This window comes from Delphinapterus leucas, chromosome 3, assembly GCF_059928025.1.
Source record: "Delphinapterus leucas isolate spDelLeu-1000000601 "Yukka" chromosome 3, BTC_Dleu_Yukka2, whole genome shotgun sequence".
In the NCBI taxonomy this organism is placed as follows: Eukaryota; Metazoa; Chordata; class Mammalia; order Artiodactyla; family Monodontidae; genus Delphinapterus; species Delphinapterus leucas.
The window spans coordinates 31100330-31122078 of NC_143131.1; the positions used below are offsets into that span (position 1 = coordinate 31100330).

General features: G+C 40.8%; 1 protein-coding gene across 1 annotated transcript in view; it reads right to left on the reverse strand.

Moving 5' to 3' along the window:
• The window catches only part of UGT3A2 (UDP glycosyltransferase family 3 member A2), a 28520-nt gene extending 14957 nt beyond the window's left edge, over positions 1 to 13563 (reverse strand). The window contains 6 exon segments of the mRNA XM_089908553.1: positions 552 to 775; positions 1934 to 2134; positions 2137 to 2513; positions 5176 to 5290; positions 10678 to 10779; positions 12386 to 13563. Coding sequence (XP_089764679.1) covers positions 552 to 775; positions 1934 to 2134; positions 2137 to 2513; positions 5176 to 5290; positions 10678 to 10779; positions 12386 to 12530 — 1164 coding nt within the window. The 5' untranslated portion in view covers positions 12531 to 13563.
• Between the last annotated feature and the right edge of the window lie 8186 nt (positions 13564 to 21749).

Sequence of the window (21749 nt, forward strand, 5' to 3'; positions counted from 1 at the left end):
ACATAAAGAAATGGGCAATTACAGATCCTGTGACGTGCTAAGAAAAAAATAATATGCTATAATTGGGGTGGATAGGAGAGAAGGCTTTGGGACTATCAGAGAAAGACAGTCTCTCTGAGCAGGTGGCATTGGGATGAGGCCTCGATGTCATGAAGGAGCCAACCCTGTGAAGAGAAGGGAATGTGTTTTCTAGGGAGCAGCACAGTCAAAACGGCTGAGGTGGGGAGCAGTGTGGGATATTGGGAACAGAAAGGCAACTTCCTGCCTCAGTTGGAATTCTACTATAAGCACCTCCAAAGTAGAAGACCTCTCAAAGACACCCTGTGTCAGTAGTTCGGGTTCCTCACAACTAGAAGGCATAAAATCATTCTCATCATCTAATCTAAACTGCTCTAGTCGTCCTCTCATAGGAAATAAGTCAGCTGTTAGCATCACACACATATTATTTCACGTCCTGGAAATTTCAGTTTTATTGCAAAAAAGACCCACACGGTGCCCGTTGTGGTTTACATCTTCATTCAGTGTGAGTAACCACAAGCCCAGAGAGCTGCACACCTCTTGTCCTCTATGACCTGCTTCATGTTCAGAGCCAATGTCTCAGCCTTGATCTGCTTTAACTGGATGGAGACACCAAAATTTTTGGCATCTACTCAGAGCAGGTTTTCAGGCTGGTCCCCAAAGAGGGGAATCTCCACCATGAGCAGGCCATGTTGGATGGCCTCCATGACACTATTTATCCCACCATGGGTGACAAAAAGGTGGACGTGAGGGTGCCCTGTTGCAAATAACAAAGGCAGCAGAACACTTCAGGATGAAAAGTTTCAGAACAAGGAAAGCAGAAAAGGCAGAAGAAAATACCAATGGGACTTAAAGTGTGTTGGAGCCATTGTGAAGATGACTTTGCTTGCTACACACCCAAGGATTCCAAGCCTTGCCTTTGTATAGAGACTCCTTGACTCAGCCAGAACCCAGGGAAGACTCAGCCAGAACCCAGGGAATTCTGTAGAGAATAGTGCTAAGCAAGGCAGATATCTCCATCCATCCATCCATCCATCCATCCATCATTCCATCTATCCATTCCATCATTCCATTCCTTCTCTCTATCCCCTCATGTCTCTTTGCTTCTCTCATCTGTTTTCTCTTTGTGTTTCCCTATGTCTGTCTCTGTCTCTCTCTGTCTCTTCCTTTCCTTGAGCAAACTTTTCTCACCCACCAAATAATATCCCTCTTCTCTGAATTCCCGACACATTCATTGACATCACAACTCATGTAGCACTCTAAAACTTACACTGTATGTGTTGTTCTCTTTAAATAAATGAGAAGCCACTTGACAGCAAAGACTGGACTCTGCACATCAGTATTTGCTAGCCTTTGCTTACTTAGAGCTAACTAAGGTGATTGTTGATAATGAAGAGTTCATCTCAGCCTGTGCTGGCCAACTGGGATGTGCATGAGAACCTCCTTGTTTCTTCTTTGAAATGAGAATCATATCCCATGTCCAAGACTTAAAGAAATACATTTGCAGACGTGGAAACAGGAATGTTTTTAAAATTCTACAGATTATTTTGTCATAATCTTGGTTATGAGCCTCTGATCCAGTCAGTGGCTATGGCAGTGAGGGGTCTCTAAGAAGCAGCACTAGGCACAGAGATAACCTGTTGTGGGTGAGAAAATTCTCTGGTATCAGAGACTCAGTGTGCCAAATAACTGGCCAGGAGGTTGCTCAGCTTGGCACTCAGGTACATTGGCATCAGTATCGTGAATGTATGAGTTGCTCACACCTTAGTAGCTAAGGAAGATATGTGTGTGTGTCTGTGTGTACGTGAGTGTGTAAGGGAACATGGGTGAACATGTGCACATAAAGCCACTGAATACAGTGGCAATGTGCGCCCTGGTATGCGTTCTCAGAGCTCACAGATTGTTTAGGATTATTTTGTGGTGACCTTGTTCAAGACCAAAAGCAGTAGGTCACTGTGACTTTGATGGCTACAGACATTAGGCCTGGGATAGAAAAGAATGAAGGGCAAAAGAACATCAGGAACATCAAAGAACATCAGGGAATTCTTTACTCAGCCCCATTAGTCCGTGTGGTCAGTTAACAAGGAATAGAATACTGGCACATAAGACAGGGGGCTGGCTTTCCAAGCTTCTCAGCAACCAAGAAAGGCCAGTAGTCAAAAATTTCCACTATCACCAGGTCAAAGTTCTCATTCTTTTTTTTTTTTTTTGCGGTACGCGGGCCTCTCACTGTTGTGGCCTCTCCCGTTGCGGAGCACAGGCTCTGGATGCGCAGGCTCACGGGCCCAGCCACTCCGCGGCATGTGGGACTCTCACGGACCAGGGCACGACCCTGTGTCCCCTGCATCAGCAGGCGGACTCTCAACCACTGCGCCACCAGGGAAGCCCAAAAGTTCTCATTCTTTAAAGAATTCATAGTATCATTTCTCCTTAGCAAATGACTGCACGGAAGCCCTAGTTGCTCCAAAATAGCTAAAACGTGTTCAAATGTGCTTCTGTAAGAAAAATAAATAAATGATAAATATTCATTGGAAGTGTTAATATCACAATACATAAAAGAATCTTGGTCCACTGACAGATGAATGGATAAAGAAGATGTGTTATACGTATACAATGGACTATTATTCCACCATAAAAAAGAATGAAATAATGTCATTTGCAGCAACATGGATGGACATTGAGATTATCATACTAAGTGAAGTAAGTCAGACAAAGACAAATATCATGATATCACTTATATGTGGAATCTTAAAAAATAATACAGATGAACTTATTTACAAAACAGAAATAGACTCACAGACATAGAAAACAAACTTATGGTTACCAAAGGGGAACGCAGGGGAAGGGATAAATTGGAAATTTGGGATTAACAGATACATGTTACTATATATAAAATAGATAACAGAGGTCTACTGTGTAGCACAGGAAACTATGTTCAATATCTTGTAATAACCTATAACGGAAAAGAATCTGAAAAATAATATATATATATATATATATATATATATACACATATATATGCATAACTGAACTGAATCACTTTGCTGAATACCTCAAACACTGTACATCAACTATACGTCAATTAAAAAAAAAGAATCTTGGGATACAAAGAAAATATTCCAGGTAGGTAAGACCACACCCAACAGCAGCCATCCTATTCTACCACTGTCCATAAATATGTACCTTAGTCACTCTGGGCAGATGTTCTGCTCTTGAGAGTGTTCCCTTCGTCCCCCCTCCCTTTCCTCACTGCTTCAAATCCCCAGCACTCTCTATGCCAGTTCTTAGAAAATATATCTTTGAACTCTCCATTCCTGAAATCCATGGGCACAGATGCATTATGTTAACTGAAAATGAACTGCCATCAATGGGGCTTCTGCTCTGGGAGGCTTCTTTGACCACAGCAGACCTCACAGAACTCTTTCTACTTGATAAATTCTGCGACACTTTCCTTAAACTTCACTTACATACTGAACTTTTATGAGTGGTTTTCTTGTTTACTTAGCAAAACAGTGCAAGGCACTTGATGACACAATCCCATAAATATTGACAATGTAGGCTATTTTTTAAAAATTACTGTGTATTCACATATGACAGATTTCCTCACCCAAGGGATTATTTGATCATATTAGAACAAAATCTCAGCTAGCCCAGAGGTTAAACAAAGGAAAAAAAAACCTGGATCTGAAACATATGATTAGCCTTTCCACTTCAGTGCAGGCTAAGGTATGCAGAGAAGATAATGGCAAAGCTTTCTGACATGTAATTAAGACATTGCCTATGGGATTATTCCAGGAACCTATCTTCTTGCAACGCTTTCCCATCACTGCCTATATAGATTATGACTCTGTTTCCTGTTTGTACAACATATGGGGAAATAGGATACCCATCTGCACTCTAAGATACTAGAGGTAATAAGTGCAAGGACTCGAGACATCAGAGCCCTCCTGGCTGCATGGAGGACCAAGAGAATCGGTACCCTGGCATAGTTATAATTTTCCACCATTGCACCATTGTGCCCCAGGTAGAGATTGCACAGAGGCTGAGAAGTCATTAGCAATATACATATCTCTGCCTGATCTTCAGGGTTAACTTCAAGTCACGCAATGAAAGTGATTGGCTCAAATCATCCCCTGCTGTGTTTTAAAGATTTCACGTAACAAAGGAGTGGTTACTAAAACTTTTGGATAACTTCAGTAATGTTGTAAAAATTCCTAGAATATAATTTGCTAATCATAGTTAAAGTTAAGCTAACAAATAGAAAAATATCAAGAATGCATGGTTACCTATATCTGTCCTCAAAAATATGAAATTAGGGGAGAACAGACAAAGCATATACTTAAAATGTATAAATAACGTCGCAAGACGATACAGACTAAGTATCAGATGAGTAGGTTAGGTCAGACCTATCCCAGAGGGACTATGGTCTTCCAGTTTGAGTGAGGAAAGGAGGTTTTATGGAAATAGTCAGATTTAAGCAGTACCTTTATTAGTAAATAGATTTTCAGGAAGAAAAGAGGGGACTAGTCCTCTGTAATTAATCCAGATAGGCATGGATTTCTGTCTTTTCACTTCTATGTCTATGAGTAAGGAGTTATGTGTTCCTTTCCATTCCAGATGAAGCAAAAGGAGTCAGCTTCATGTCTTATTTTGCACGAGGCTGATTGCATTTTAAAAGGACTTTACATGGCCAGAAGCTCAACTTCTACAAAATCATTGTTTAAAAGTCTCCTCCATTAATAAATACATGTGAGGAGAAAGGAAAAAAATAAATGGAAAGGTGTCTTTGATTTCCCTACCAACAGTGAGAGGTTGAGGCACCTATGCTTCTGTGTTGGGGAGATTATAGACAAAGATTGTAAGTGAAGTGTTGCAAGGAAGTCCCAGAAGAAACTACCTCCCAGCTGCTACAGGAATGCCTTCATGCTTATAGTAGAAGAGAGGAAGGACAGAGCAAGGGAAAGCCTCCAATGGCTGGAATGGAGGATTTGGTGTGAAATACTTGTTTACCCAACTATTATCATCATTCACCCCTCTCTCCCTCCCCCTCTCCATCGATCCAACCATCCCTTTATCACATCCTCAGTCCAAGCATCCACCCATTCACTTATATTACCAAAACTGTGACTCTTCAGTTCAAATAATTTAAAAAATTACCTGCCCTCAAAAGTTTCTTCCATAAAGAAATGAAAAGACTTCTTAAATTCTTTGTTATCATCTTCAGGTAGAAACCAGTTAATAACTTTGTATGATTTCTCCTCCTCTGTAAAACCTAAGAAACACCAATGGGTTAAATGTTAAATGTGTCACACAACATGGATTAACATTAGAATGATGATACCGACATTCGATTGTGTCTTTTGAATTGTTTTTGTTCCATTTGGTTGCTTTCTTATTCAATCTTGTATGTGAAAGTATTTCTTGAGAGCCTTACAATGATTCAGGAATGCTTTTTAGTTTAAATTATGGAAACTTCCATTTAAAGCCTTAATTGAATGTATAGCTATTTGTCTCATTTTATTGCTGAGAAAATAAAGTTAATTAGTTTAAGATAATTTGTCAAGGTTGATTCCAGAGCCTCTGCTCTTTTTGTTTTAGAAAAATTCAACTTCATTATTTAAAGTGATATATCCAAATAGTTTGTGATTCAGTAGGAAGTACTGAATGGCTTAATTAAAATAGTAATCTTCTGCACCTCTACGTACCAACTTGGCTTCTCCTCGATTACCCATGAGTTTGCTGTTTGATGCTGATGTTTGACCGCTAGCAGGCTTCAAGCCCTATCTCCCATTCCCTCTTCTGTGCATTACCTGGGCAAACTGGTAAGAAAGCCTGCATGCTCCCTCTTGTGGCCCTAAGTGGGAGTTTCAAACCATGCAAGTCAGGCCCATGAGGCGGAACCCTCACCACATCCCAACCCCCTGCCCACAATAAAAATTCAAGCTAGTCATCCCTCCCTACTCTCGATAGCCATTTTTCAGGGGCTTGGGAACCTGTCCTGTTCTTTCAAAAAGTCCTTGTTATTTGAGTAATAAACCTTCCATACTCTTCTTAATGCATTTGTGCCTACATCAGTCATGACGTCCAACCAAATTGTGCATAGTGACTGGGAACAGATCATTGCATGGTCCCACACATTACAGCTCCCATATCCAACCTCAGTGAAATGACTGACTCTATCCAAGGATCTACTAAAAAATACTTGGCAGTCATAGATTTGGCTAATATGTTCTGTTCAGTACCTATTTTACCAGGCTCTCAACTGCAGTTTGCCTTCACCTTGGAAGAGGCACAGTATACCTCTAACTGGTTGCCAATGGGACATTTCAACAGCTCTACCATTGGCCACAATCTTTGTTGGCAAAATATTAACCACATCCAACTTTCCCCAGGAGCATAGGTATTAATTACATTAAGGACATCCTCCTCCAAGGAGATTCATTTCACACACTCACTCAAGGCAGAAACATTCTCAAAGTAGTTCACATGAAGGGATGTGCCATTGTCCCCACACAAAGCTCAAGACCCAGTACCTAAGCGAAATTCCTGGGAAAGATTTGGTCAGTCTGTTTTTCTATCACTGACATTGTCAAGAAACAACTATTGACACCATAATATTTCAACGGGTCCAACATCTTTTAGTTCTTTTGCATTCTGGAGACAACATATTTCTCACTTATACGTTTTACTTAAGTCCATGTATGCTCATTGCTTGAAAATCAGCCCACTTTGGATACGGTCCCAAATAACAAAACATCTAGAATTTGTCCAAATCACAATATAGTAGGTACTGTAATTAGTGCCCCTCAAAATTGCCTTTAGCAACCTGCTCTCCTGCCTCCTGGAGTGACCTGACCACCTATGATGGCTGCATGGGTTTCCTATTGTTGCTGCAAAGATTTACTGTAAACTTAGTGGCAAAAAACCCACAAGCTTATTATCTTACAGTTCTGGATATCAGAAGTCCAAAATGGGTCCTATGTGAGTAAAAGCAAGATGTGGGCTGGCCTGCATTCCTTCTGGAGGCTCAAGGGGACAATCGTTTCCTTGCCTCTTCCAGCTTTTAGTGACTGCCTGCATTCCTTGGCTTATAGCCTCCTTCCAATTGGCAATCACACTCTGACTTTTCCTTCCACCATCACATTCCTTCTGTTACTCTCCTGTTATCTTCCTTCATTTAGAAGAACTCTTGTAATTACACTGACTCCACCTGGATAATCCAGGATAATCTCCCCATCTCAAGATCCTTATATCAATCACATCTGCAAAGTCCCTTTGCCTTGTAAGGTAGAACATTCACTGGTTCCAAGAATTAGAACATGGATATCTCTGGGCTGGGGGTGGGGGGGCATTATCTGCCTATTATTATGTTCTGCTCTCTGCACCTCAAACACTCACGTACATCCCACATGCAAAATGCATTCACCCCATCTCAACATCCCAAAAGGTCTCAAACTTTTACACTACCAACTCATAGTTCAAAATCTCATCTAAATACCATTGGCTCAAATGTCCCAAATTATAACATCCAAATAATTTAATAAGTGTGGGTGAGAGTCTGGGTATGATCAACCCAGAGGCAAAATTTCTCTCAATCTGTGGACCTATGAAATCAGGAAACAAGTTTTCTGCTTCCAAGAAACAATAGTGGGGCAGGTATAAGACACTGGTTACTGATTTTATTAATCTAAATGCAACAAAGTGGAAGGAAAACATCAGTCACTGGTCGTAAGAAATTCTGACATCCAAATGGGCCAACTAATATTGTTGGCCCATTTGGATGTCAAAATTTCTTATTAAGGACTGGAAACAATCCTCTGTGATTTGAAACTCAGCCCTGTGAGATTGAAGCTCTAGCCTCTGGGCTTACTGCTTCATCCTCAGAGTTCTTCTTTGTTCTCCATAAAAGTTATCATGCCCTGGGGTCCCACACGGGGAAGATGAATCCCCTTAGCTGGTTTGAAAACCAGTGGGACTTACCAGAGGGCTGTAAGAAACCAAGGCTTCACTTGTGAAGAGTGTGTATACACGCCTGCTCACTCCCAGGAACAAAGCAGAGGAAGCAGGTTGAAACTCTTGGGGATCTGGCCGGTTTCCCGGGACCAGCCCAGTGCACACCAGGCCAGCACTAGGCTCCTGCTCCAGTGCGGTCCCCACTAGAGTGAAGGCTGCTGTTGCCGAGGAGAGTGTGCACTTCGGGGGAACGAAGCGGCTCAGACACAGCCCTGCATCTGAACAGGGCAAGGGCAGCCATTGCCCTTGGAGGCAGTCCTCATTTGCAGAGTTTTAACGTCTGCATTTCCACTAACAGTGTGTTCAAGGCAATCTAGGCTTTTTCTATCATGACCTCAATATCCTTTCAGCCTCTATCAATAACCCAATTGTGATTCCACATAACGATTGGAGCTTATGAATCCACAAGTATGATTATTAGTGATCTTTGTTTCTTCAGTGCCACTGAGGTTATTTCTTCAACTAAAGTTGTTAATAAATAAGCAAGATGGGTGTGTTCAAATTAATAGTTAATAAATGGTTCAAATATTCCATACACTGAAATGAGCATCAGGTCAGAAATAATAACCTAATCATGTATTTTCCAGATTTGCAGACACCTAGCCTAGCTCTTCTAATGAAGTAAAGAATGAATATGCTGGGGCTTCCCTGGTGGCACAGTGGTTGAGGGTCCGCCTGCCGATGCAGGGGACACGGGTTCGTGCCCCGGTCCGGGAAGATCCCACATGCCACGGAGCGGCTGGGCCCATGAGCCATGGCCGCTGAGCCTGCGCGTCCGGAGCCTGTGCTCCGCAACGGGAGAGGCCACAACAGTGAGAGGCCCGCGTACAGCAAAAAAAAAAAAAAAAAAGAATGAATATGCTGTTTCAAAGCCTCAGGAATGCCCATGATTAGGGAATATTGAAAGAAACCCTAGACACTTAAACATGGAACCTAAGAATAAGACTGAATGGATCTAAAAACTCCCTGAATTGTTTATAGATTTTGATGTACATACATTTGTTAAAGGGGTAGAAGTTCAGTAGTTTCTCAAAGTTCATGCCAAATGTATTTTTTAATCTAAAATTTTAATTTAAATTAATTTAATTTAAAATTTTCATTAGATTAAATTACAATTTTAAAAATTAGATCTTAATACACTACAGCTATTTCATCAGATCTGCTATCAAGGAAAGTGCAAAAGGATACGCATATAAAAGATGCTCAGTGAAGCATATAGAACTTAATCTAGAAGGTGATTAGAATGGTTTTAAGTAGGGACTCAAACAGATATTTGTACACCAATGTTCATGGCAGCATTACTAACATATCCAAAAGGTGGAAACAACAGAAATGTCCATCAACAAATGAATAGACAAATAAAATATGGTATATACATTCAATAAAATGTTATTCAGCCTTAAAAAGGGAGAAAATTCTGATACATACTCCAACATGAATGAGCCTAAAAGATATTATGCTAAGTGAAATGTGCAAGATACAAAAGACAAATATTGTATGATTCCACCTATATAAGGTATATAGAACAGTCAAATTACTAGAGAAGTAATGTAGAATAGTGTTTACCAGGGGCTGGGGCAATGGGTAATGAGCAGTTATTTTTAATGGGTACAGAGTTCTAGTTTGCAATGATAAAAAAGTTCTGGAGGTGGATGGCAGAGATAGTTGCACAACTGTGTGAATGTACTTAAAGTCACTAAACTCTATACAAAAATGGTTACAGTGGTCAATTTCATGTAATGTATATTTTATCACAATAAAAAACATAAAAGAAATTTCGACAGAAAAAGATTTTAAAACAATCTGAACAATTACAAAGCCTGAAGTCACCTTCAAAGTTTTATAATTTCTCACAATTTTATTCTTCAAAGAGTCCGCTTAATACTGCATTTTTTTTCTTAAATCAAAGCCTGAGCAACACTTCAGAATGAGCAATCCAGAGCTTAAAGTCCTAAACCCACCCAACACACTTATTAACCTGCCGTGTGACCCTGAGTAAATTGTTCAAGTTCTTAGGGCTGCTGTTTCCTTTTCTGTCAATAGAGAGGAGTTACTAAGATTTAGGAGCTCATTCTAGCTAAACTCTTTGGATTTAGGCACTTCCGACATCAGTATGCACAAACTCACAGGCAGTCACTAATTTTCAAGAAAACAAGATCATCTCAATGGTAGATTCTGATCTTAGTTGCGTAAATAAGGGACCTCCTGAGAAAACTTCCTTAAATTTCAGATACCATAAGAGGAGAAGTCATCTATGCCATAGAAAAAAGTGATCCTTACCTATTAGAAATCTTATACATGGATAACACATCTGTTCAACAGGTTTTCAAGCCAAGTTATAAAGTAGCATTACCAAAATGGTCTGTGATAATGTGTGGAGGGTTGCTTGAGATGGACTGGAAGTCAGGTACAGGAGGAGAACATAGAACTACAGAGCATGGAGTCCTGGTGGAAAGAGCCAGGAAGTTTTCCTACACCTTACATAGACACACACACAAACACACACATGCACACACTCGCCCTTTTCATTCTTTCAGTCCAGTTACATTTGAAGAAACTCTTTGAAAAGACCCTCTATGCAAAAGGCATTGCTATTGCTGTTCCTTGCCTGGAATACACCCAATCAAGAATTAGTGGGGAAGATACCTGGTGGCAATAAATTTCCTCTCTGGAGAGGCATGGTGACATTACGACCATGATCTTGAAGAATCTGAGAGACCCGATTCATCAGTAGAAAATGGCTTCCACCTAGGAACAGTGCACAACTTCATTTTTGTAATGATGAGAGTAGAGATTCTAAGACTGATGGGCTGACAAATCCAGGAGAGGAGGGGTAGGGAAGCAGGAAGTTGCCAGGGAGTAGAGGAAATGAGCGTCATCAGTCAGTCTCTCCATCGCATTCTCAGTAAGCCCTAGCCCACTCACCCAGAGCCTGCTGGCCCAGCTCCTTGACAAGTGGCAAACCTCCATCAAAGATTTCCTCTTGTAACTCTGGCCTCCATGTCAGTGTGATAAGCTTCTCGGGGCTTAGGCCCTAAGGGGTTCCTGATCCTAAGGTACATACTGCATTTCAGCCGGGACTTATGGAGACACCATGTCCTAAAGAAATAACTGCACTGGTGGAAATTGTGGCATGGCACCGTGCATGTGAGTGTGAAGGGATCCTAATGGACAAGCAATCAGAGCTACTTCTGGGATCCTTCTCTTTGGAAAGTATGCAAGAGTAGGAGCCAGAAATATGGGTGCTTGAATAAGTCCAAGAAGCAACCATTGCAGCAGAAGGACGTGGAGCTATCAGTTGGAGCCAAAATGCTTGCAGTTCAAATATATTTGGCAGGAAGTTTCTCAGTTGGGGCCTGAATGTTTCACATCCATTAAGACTTGGGGATAGACTTGCAGGATAACTGTGGGGTCCATGGGATGGGCCTGCAGGATCCTATATGCATGAGTGGCTGGGACATCGTCTATCCGAGGACAATCCTGGGATCCTAAGGAAACATAAGCTCAATCCTTGGGAGAGGGGCAAGCTCCATCTCACTAAGGTCTCCTCTTCGAACCCACACCAACACAGGCACTTTGCTTGAATCTAAGGGTCTCAGCAGCAGAGAAAGCTAAATCAGGAGAGAAATTAATGGCAAATGGCAAGGGTTTGGAGACTGGGGTTAGAGGGATGGAGTACCTACCCTGCCCCCCACCGACCCGCACAAATTGCTCCTCCCTCTTCGTCCGCCCGCCAGGGTAACAAACCTGCTCCAGGTGGTGCAGGAGAAAAAGTGTGCAGCTACTTCTTAATTTTTTTTTTTTTTTGCTGTACGCGGGCCTGTCACTGTTGTGGCCTCTCCCGTTGCGGAGCACAGGCTCCGGACGCGCAGGCTCAGCGGCCATGGCTCATGGGCCCAGCCGCTCCGCGGCATGTGGGATCTTCCCGGACCGGGGCGCGAACCCGTGTCCCCTGCATCGGCAGGCGGACTCTCAACCAATGCGCCCTTCCACCTTGGCTCCTGGGCACCCTCAGAAAATTATTACTGCTGCCTCCAGGAGCACCTTTCCTTGGCCTCCGAGAACTGCAAACCGCTAGTTAGCCCCAGTTTTTACCGGCAACTGCTGTGCACCCTCCAGAAGTTTAGGGTGAGCCTCTGAATGTCCAGCCCGCGCCCTGGAGGAGGCGGCCGGGGGCCTCCTGCACTGGGCTGGATCTCAAACTTCTGGCCCCAGCCCCGTTCCTACCCGCACAAATGGCTCCCCGCTTTTCATCCGCCGGTCAAGGTAACAAACCTGCTCCAGACTGGAAAAACACACGACTCTCTCACCACGTGTCGTTTGCCTGTCTCTGGATCTTTGGCCAAACACTTACCCACCAGGGACAGAGTTAGGATTTTGGCAGCCTCTGAGAGCAGGAGGCCAGGCAGTAGGAATCCGACTAGAAGCAGCGCCTGCTGCCCCGCCATCCTTGCTCCTGTAGAAGCTGCGGGGCCGAGACCCCTGCCCTGCCCCCGCATAGGGGACCTGATGCGCAGGCAGCGAAGGAAAGGATCTGGCTGGGGGCTTGGGGAGAAATAAGAGAGTGGTTCTGCCCATCTTCCGTTCTGTTTGTCCCCTCTTGCCCTTGGGCCCCTCCTCCCTCTGTGAGGAAACCATTAGACAGTCTCTCCTCACCCTCCCTAACCTTGGCAGCAGAAAGGAGGGGTTAGTCAGCTGATCCAGTGCTGTTCACATAATCTCCGCCCTCCCTGCCTGGGAGATAACTCTGAACCAGGAATGGTAGAGACGTTTAGAAATCACGTGGATGACAACTCTACCTCCAGGTGACTTGGACCCATCTCAGTTTTATGGACCCTTCCCCAAACTTATGGTACTCCACCTAACCGCTCTAACACTTCATACTGCTGTATCCACGTTCCACTTCCCCAGGTACCTGCTTAAAATCTCTGCTAGTGTAGCAAACTCAAGACCTCCCTAAGCAAATCCCCAAGGGAACTTCTGGATTATAGCTCTGATGGCCTTTTAAAAGGAGGTAATTTATTCATGAAGAGGTGCTAGAGGCCTAACTCTGAAGTCCAAGTCTTCACCCGGAGGACCGGACCTCTAAAGCTGAGACTCTAATCCTGAATGAGCCTCATAAAATAGGACTAGGGATCTTTCCACAGTCTCCCTAGGTACAAGTTGAGGCCATCTTGTAATTCTGCCACCTTGTAATGTTAACCCTGGGAAGGACAGGGCATGCAAATCCCAGAAGTCATCTTTGCATTTTCTATCCTCAAAACAAGACTGGCTTCGGTGCGGGGTTTTAGTGCAACTCTGAAACAGGCAGAAAAAGATCTCAATGACCGGAAACAAGAAAATTCCTAGAAGAAAACATAGGCAGTAAGCTCCTTGACATAGGTGTTGGTGATGATTTTTTTGGATTTGACACCCAAAGAAAAGCAACAAAAGCAAAAATAAACCTAATCAAACTTACAGTCTTTTGCATAGCAAAGGAAACCATCAACAAAGTGAATCATAACTCACCACGATAACAGAGTAAAAATGAAGTACCATATGATCTCAATAGATGCAGAAAAAAGTCTTTGTTTTCTGGACAAAACTCAATACCCTTTTATGATAGAAACTCTCAGCATAACTAGCAATAGAAAGTAATTTCTTCAATGTGATAAAAGGCCTATATTTTTTAAAATCTTGGTCTATAATCATACTTAATTGTGAAACATTGAACTTTTTCCATCTAAGATAGGAACAAAGCAGAAATGCCTGTTCTTACTATTTTTATTCAACAACATGGTAGAAACTCTAGCCAGTTCGTAAATAAATGAATTAATTAATTAAATAATCGGGAAGGAAGAAGAAAATTGATATTGTCAGAGACACTATTGTGTACACAGAAAACCCTTATGGAAGCTACAAAAAGTCCCAATAGAATAAGTCAGTTCATCAAAATTGCAGGACTCAAGGTTTATATATAAAAATCAGTTGTATTTCTATCTAATAGCAAAAACTAATGGAAATTGAAATATAAAAAACTTTACATGCCTAAGATTAAATCTAGCCAAAAAAAAGTCCATGACCTCTACACTCTACAAAGCATTACCGAAATCAAAAGATGTACACTGTTAATGGCTCTGAAAGCTCAAAACTGTTACGATCTCTGTTCTCCCAAAACTGGTCTATAAATCCAACACACACACACACACACACACACACACACACACAATCCCAGCAAGCTGCTTTGAAGACAAAAGAACTAAATATTTATATATTTTAAAAGATCATAATCCTCTAAAACAACTATGCACAAACTTTAATTCAAGATGGATCATGGGCCTAAATGTAAAATATAAAACGATAAAACCTATAGAAAAAGAAAGCATAGGAGAATACCCTTCTGATCTGGAGATAGCAAAGATTTCTTAAGTAATAAACAAAAAAACTGATAAACCAGGGTTCATCGAACATAAATGCTTCTGTTCATCAAAAGACTAGTAAGAAAGAAAACAGGCAATCCATGGAAGATCTCTATCCATAACATAAAAAGAACTTCTACAAAACTATAATAAAAAGACAAACAACCTAACTAAAAACTGGGCTATTTTGTTTGTTTTGTTGGTTTGTTTTTGTTTTATAAGGCAAAGGGGAAGGAAAGAGGTGGACTGACATGACTTCCTCTTTGATAGAGGTTTCTGGAGCTGAGTGTGTGGACCTGAGTAGGATCTGAGAGAGAGAACTCAAAAAAAACAGGGAGGGGGCTAAAGATGAACAGACATTTCAAAAAGGAAGATATAAAAACAGCTATTAACACCTGAAAAAATGTTTAACATCATTGGAGATGAAGGAAATGAAAACTGAAACTAGAGGTACCATTTCACCCTCACCAGAATGGTTAAAATTAAAAAGACTGACAACACCAAATGTTGGTAAGGATGTGTACATGGCCAAAGGTAGGAGAACTATTCAGCAATTTCCTTAAGTGATAAACCCGCATTTACCCATTTCCTTGTTTTTGTCTTTGCTACAATTCTCTCTGGTGCTTAGAGTGTTCCTGCTTTCTTCCTTCTGCCATTATGCTTTCTTCCTTCTTCCCCTCATCTAAACTGTACCCATCAATTTAATGGTCTTCCTGCTCTGGGAGATGTTACACGGTCTCATGAACACAAGTGAAGGAACAGCAATTTTTTTTTTTTTTTGATAAACGACTCTAAAAGCTGTGTGTCAGTGACATCTGCCAGTCTCTTGCTTTCAACTATTGGGCCAACAGACATCTTCACATTCCATCGGCAGCAAATCCTTCAGAAAAGTCACTGTTGCCTGGGGCTCCTGTTTAAGAGGCAGTGAATGAGGACTTTATATTTTTCTTCGTCCCTAAGGGCCTCTTCTGTGATGCAGATTCTGAAAATCCTGCTGACGATTAATATTCTGTGTCAGCTTTTACTTGAGGTTTTACTTTATTGGGGCTTCATTTTCTTTTCTTTTAATAATGTTTAAACATTTGCTAGTTTATAGAGCATTTGACAAATGCCCCACCTAAGGGGTTCTACACTAATGATCTCAGGACGCAGCAAATTGGCTGAAAAGTGAGATTCTCACTTCCCAAGCCCAGGAATCAGGCAGTCAACTGATGAATTGGATGATCAGCAATCAACTATGACCACTTTTGCTAAAGAGAAGGCCCGACATTTAGAGAAAACCCTGAGGAGACAGCCCTGCCCTGTGCTCTTTGGTAAGAGATGTTGGGGAAGATTAGAGACATGGCTTGTGGAGGGTAGAGTCTCTACTTTGTGGGCTATAATTCCTGGGGGCCTTTACAATTACATCTATGCCTGGACTTCACCATAAATCATTTACATAAGACATTCTGAAATGGGACCCAGACATAAGTATGCTTTCAAAGTTCAAAGCAGACAGTTAGCTTAAGGCCAGAAAGAGATAGTGTAAGGAGTCTTCTTGAATTCAGTGACTGAATGAGAATAATTTTCCAAGTTATACCTGGAACAGTAGCAAAGGTTTCATTAACTGCAAAATCCTAGTCAAGAAAGATGTGATTTACACTTTGGTCTAATATGTCTATAAATCTCAATCTTTAGATAGTGCAGTCAATGTTTACCATCTGCCTACTATGTGCTGTACACTATGATACATTCTGTGGACCTGGTAGTAAGCAAGGCAAACATGACCTTTGTCCTCATGGAGCTTACAGTTTGACTGGGAAAGAGATGTTGAGCAAATCATTAAAAATAACAGATTAAACAATAATCAGTATGTTAAGGGTTTCAAAGAAAAGAACTAGGCATTATGAAAGTGTAGTCACAATCTAATTAGCAGTTAGTATAGTGATTCTGTCTGTATGCTACTACTTATTTCATGTAAATCAGTTGGGAGACTTTAATTATGCTTAAAAAAAAAGTTAAGGGGCTTCCCTGGTGGCGCAGTGGTTGGGAGTCCGCCTGCCGATGCGGGGGGCGCGGGTTCATGCCCCGGTCCGGGGGGATCCCGCGTGCCGCGGAACGGCTGGGCCCGTGAGCCGTGGCCGCTGGGCCTGCGCGTCCGGAGCCTGTGCTCCGCGGTGGGAGAGGCCTCGGCGGTGGGAGGCCCGCGTACCGCAAAAAAACAAAACAAAACAAAACAAAAAACAGTTAAAAACACGTGGGACAGTTTTGAGAAATCCTGCCTAGAAATCCAGGGCTGGAGAGTCTCTACAAAAAGCAAGTCTTTATGTAGAGAAAAGAAAAGTTCCTCTTCAAGGTGGACAAGTGACACTTTGAGCAGCACTGGCCCAGAATGCCAACTCAGGATACCCGGAGTCTGCCTTCAGTATCCCACGTCTCCTTTTCTGGATCTCCCTCCCAAATTTTGTGCGCTCCATTACCCTTCTTACTAATTCTGATAGTCACACATCTAATCTCCAACCCTCCCCTCTCTCCACAGGGAAGAGACTGACAGGTGGTGAGGTTTAAAAGGTGTCCCAAGGCCCCTCCCATTTAGTATCCTAGGAAATACTCCCCATTACCTACTATAATGCAGTAGCTCAGATCAGGGCAGGATGGTGACTGCGTAAATTAACCCATCTATCTACTGATTCAACACAAATTTATCGAGCATTTATTATGGGTCAGGCACAGGTGGTTCTGCAAACAAAAATAATTCCTCTTGGAGCTTATGTCTGAGAAGAGAGATGAGAAATAGCACATATTACGTTAGATAGTGCTAAGTTAAGTGGTAGGAAGAAAAAATTAAGCAGGGATGCTCCCTCAGAAATGACTTCCAGATAAGAGCCTGAAGGAAGAGGAAGTGCTTAACCACACAGATGATTGGTGTTTCTTAATCAATGAATATCTACTGTGGGGTAACATTTTGCCGGAGACTTCCAAGTACATTATTTGATTATAATCCTCACAGCCACACTGATAAGCATTGCATTAGAAGCCATCCACTCACCACTCCCCCTTTTTTAAAACAAATATGAGACTGAGGTTTGGGTTTACTGGAGGTCTGTGACTTAACCAGGGTTCAGAGGCTCCAAACACCACCTTAAGAGATGCCACTTTCTTTTCAATACTAATAATTTGTGTATTTTTGGATCTTCCACATACATAATCATGTCAGAGTAAATAAAAGTTTGTTTCTTCTTTTTTCATTCTTAGGCCTTTTATTTCTCTCTTCTTATGATTATGGAATATACAATGCTGAATAGAAGTGGCTTGCTCTGGGTCTTAAAGGTAAAGATTATAGCATTAAGGATGACAGTTGCAGTAGTTTTGCATTCATGTTTATACACATATATGTCTATATATATATGCATGTAGATATGCATCCTTTATCAGAAAAGAAAAGAATGCTTATATTTTCATTGTTGTCTTTTTTCATTTATTATTTTTTAATTGAAATACAGTTGATGTACAATATATGTTACAGGTGTACAACATAGTGATTCACAATTTGTTAAGGTTATACTCCATTTATAGTTATTATAAAATACTGGCTATATTCTATTGTACAATATATCCTTGTAGCTTATTTTATACATAATAGTGTGCACCTCTTCAGCCCATACCCTTATATTGCCCCTCCCCCTTTCCCTTTCCCCACTGGTGACTAGTTTGTTCTTTATATCTGTGAGTCTGTTTTTGTTTTTTGCTGTTATATTCACTAGTTTGTTGTATTTTTTAGATTCCAAATATAAGTGATATCATACAGTATTTATCTTTGACTTATTTCACTTAGCATAATACCCTCCAAGTCCATCCATATCATTGCAAATGGCAAAATTTCATTCTTCTTAATGGCTAACTAGTATTCCATTGTATGTATATATACCACATCGTCTTTATCCATTCATCTGTTGATGGACACTTAGGTTTGGTTCCATATCTTGGGAATTGTAAATAATGCTGCTATGAAAATTGGGGTGCATGTTATCTTTTCAAATTAGTGTTTTTGTGTTTTTTTGGATATATACCCAGGAGTAAAACTGTTGGGTCATGTGGTAGCTCTATTTTTAGTTTTCTGAGAAACCTCCATACTGCTTTCCACAGTGGCTGCATCAATTTACATCCCCACCAACAGTGTACAAGAGCTCCCTTTTCTCCACATCCTAGCCATTCTGACAGGCATGAGGTGATAGCTCATAGTGACTTTGATTTGCATTTCCCTGATGATTAGTGATGTTGAACATCTTTTCACGTGTCTGTTGGCCATCTATATACCTTCTTTGGGAAAATGTCTATTCAGGTCTTCTGCCCATTTTTTAAATTATTTATTTATTTATTTTGGCTGCACTGGGTCTTCGTTGCTGCACGTGGGCTTTCTCTAGTTACAGCGAGCAGGGGCTATTCTTTGTTGCGGTGCATGGTCTTCTCATTGCCGTGGCTTCTCTTATTGAGGAGCGTGGGCTCTAGGTGTGCGGGCTTCAGTAGTTGTGGTTCACGGGCTCTAGAGCACAGACTCAGTAGTTGTGGTTCAAAGGCTTAGTTGCTCCACAGCATGTGGGATCTTCCTGGACCAGGGATTGAACCCGTGTCCCCTGCATTGGCAGGCAGATTCTTAACCACTGCACCACCAGGGAAGTCCCTGCCCATTTTTTAAATTGGGTTGTTTGTTTTTTTGATGTTGAGTTATATGAGCTGCTTGTATATTTTGGAAATTAATCCCTTGTCAGTAGTATCATTTGCAAATATTTTCTCCCAATCTGTAGGTTGTCTTTTTGTTTTGCTTATGGTTTCCTTTGCTGTGCATAAGCTTTTAAGTTTAATTAGGTCCCATTTCTTTATTTTTGCTTTTATTTCCTTTGCTTTAGGAGACAGACCCAAAAAAATATTGCTACAACTTATGTCGGAGTGTTCTCCCTATGATTTCTTCTAGGCGTTTTATGGTCTCCAGTCTTACATTTAGGTCTTTAATACCTCTTGAGTTTATTTTTGTATATGGTGTTAGAGAATATTCTAATTTCATTCTTTTACACATAGCTGTCCAGTTTTCCTAGCACCATTTATTGAAGAGACTGTTGTATATTCTTGCCTCCTTTGTCATAGATTGACTATAAGTATATGGGTTTATTTCTGGGGTCTCTATTCTTTTCCATTGATCTAGGTATCTGTTTTTGTGCCAGTACCATACTGTTTTGATTATGTATCTTTGTAGCAAAGTCTGAAGTCAGGGAGTGTGATTCCTCCATCTCTGTTCTTCTTTCTCAAGACTGTTTTGCAGTAGTTTGGGGTTCTTATTTATACATATACATGTCTATACATATGCGTGCAGATATACATTCTTCATCAGAAAAAAATGTTTTTTAAAAAATAGAACTTTTACTCTTTCAACTATTTTTTTTTTTTTTTTTTTTGCGGTACGCGGGCCTCTCACTGTTGTGGCCTCTCCCGTTGCAGAGCACAGGCTCCGGACGCGCAGGCTCAGCGGCCACGGCCCTCGGGCCCAGCCGCTCCACGGCATGTGGGATCCTCCCAGACCGGGGCACGAACCTGTGTCTCCTGCATTGGCAGGCAGACTCTCAACCGCTGCGCCACCAGGGAAGCCCTACTCTTTCAACTATTAATGTGATTTACAGAAACTGATTTTTCTTTCTAGAAACATTTTACATTTTGAAATATAGACACATTCAGAAAAGTGCATAAAATATAAATGTATAGTAAATAAGTGTAAATAGAAAAATGCTTGTAAAAAATGCCCAAGTATAAGAAAAAAACATTGCCCTTCGTAACTGAGAGCCTCTCTGAGTGATACCTTTGAATGTCCCATCCCTATCAGAAGCATACTGACTTATATAGTAAATCACTTCACATGACTTTCTTTATAGTTTTCTCAACTATGTATGCATTTTGAAACAATAAAGTCTAGTTTTAGGGTTATTTTTGTTCTTTTGCTGTTTTGATTTGAACTTTTTATCATTCCATTTTTCCTTTATTTGTATCTATATCCTAGTTCTGTTCTTTTAATGATTATTGTAGCATGCATCCTCAACTGAAAATCTGGCTTAAGCAACCTCTTTACTCCTCCCTTAGAACACTATAATGCAGTTTGCTCCACTCCCAACTTATATGGTATAAGTTATGTAATTTAAATCTCTATATTTTTAAGTTTATTATGAAATAAAAGGTACATATAGCAAAGCACACATAAAAGCACGTACTATTCAGTGATTCATTACCAAGTGAACACCTGTAAAACCACCCACCCAAGAAAGAGAACACAGGCAGCAATCCAGAAACTTCTCTTGTGCTCTATTGCAATCACTAATCCCTTCCTCCTCCTCAAAGGTAAGCAACAGCATGACACGTATGGTAATCTTTCCTTGTTTCTTTTTTCTTTATGATTTTACTACAAAGCATTCATCTTTTAAGTCTACAATTTAATTTTATCTTTTTTGAACTTTATATAAACAGAATCACACTATATTATTTTTTCACATCTGAATCCTTTGGATCTACATTATCTGTTTCATCCATGTTGTTACATAGCTGTAATTAATCATTTCTACTTATTCATGCATATATCCATCATGTTGAACAAATAAACTCATTCTGTTGATTGAATTATTTATGGTTGAAGTAACTGTGAGTAGCACAATGAACATCCTTGTACATGTCTCTGGGTACACATACACACACATTTTTGTGTGATATATATACTGGTCGCCAAGCCCAAGTTCACTTACATTTCCCCCTATGTTACCTTCTAGAAGTTTTGTGTTATAGTTTTAGGTTCATGAACCATTTTGAGTTAATTTTTGTGAAAAGTGTAAAGTTAGTGTCTAGACTTTTTTTTTTTACACATGGTTATCCAGTGTTCCAGCATCATTTGTTAAAAAGACTACCCTTTCTCTATTGAATTGCCTTTGTTCCTTTGTCAAACAATTGACTATATTTATGTGGGTGTAATTCTGGGCTCTCTGTTCTGTTCCATTTGTCTATTTGTCTATTTTTTCACCAATCCCACAATGTCTTGATAATTGTAGATTTATAGTAAGTCTTGAAGTTGGGTAGTGTCAGTCCTCCGATTTTGCTCTCCTTCAGTATTGTGTTGGCTCTTCTGGGTCTTTTGCCTCTCCATATAAACTTTAGAATCAGTTTGTCAACATCCACAAAATAACTTATTGGGGCTTTAACTGGAATTGCATTGAATCTATAGATCAATTTGGGAAGAACTGACATCCCAGTAATATTGGGTCTTCCCCATCCATGAACATGGAATCTCTCTCCATTTATTCTTTGATTTCT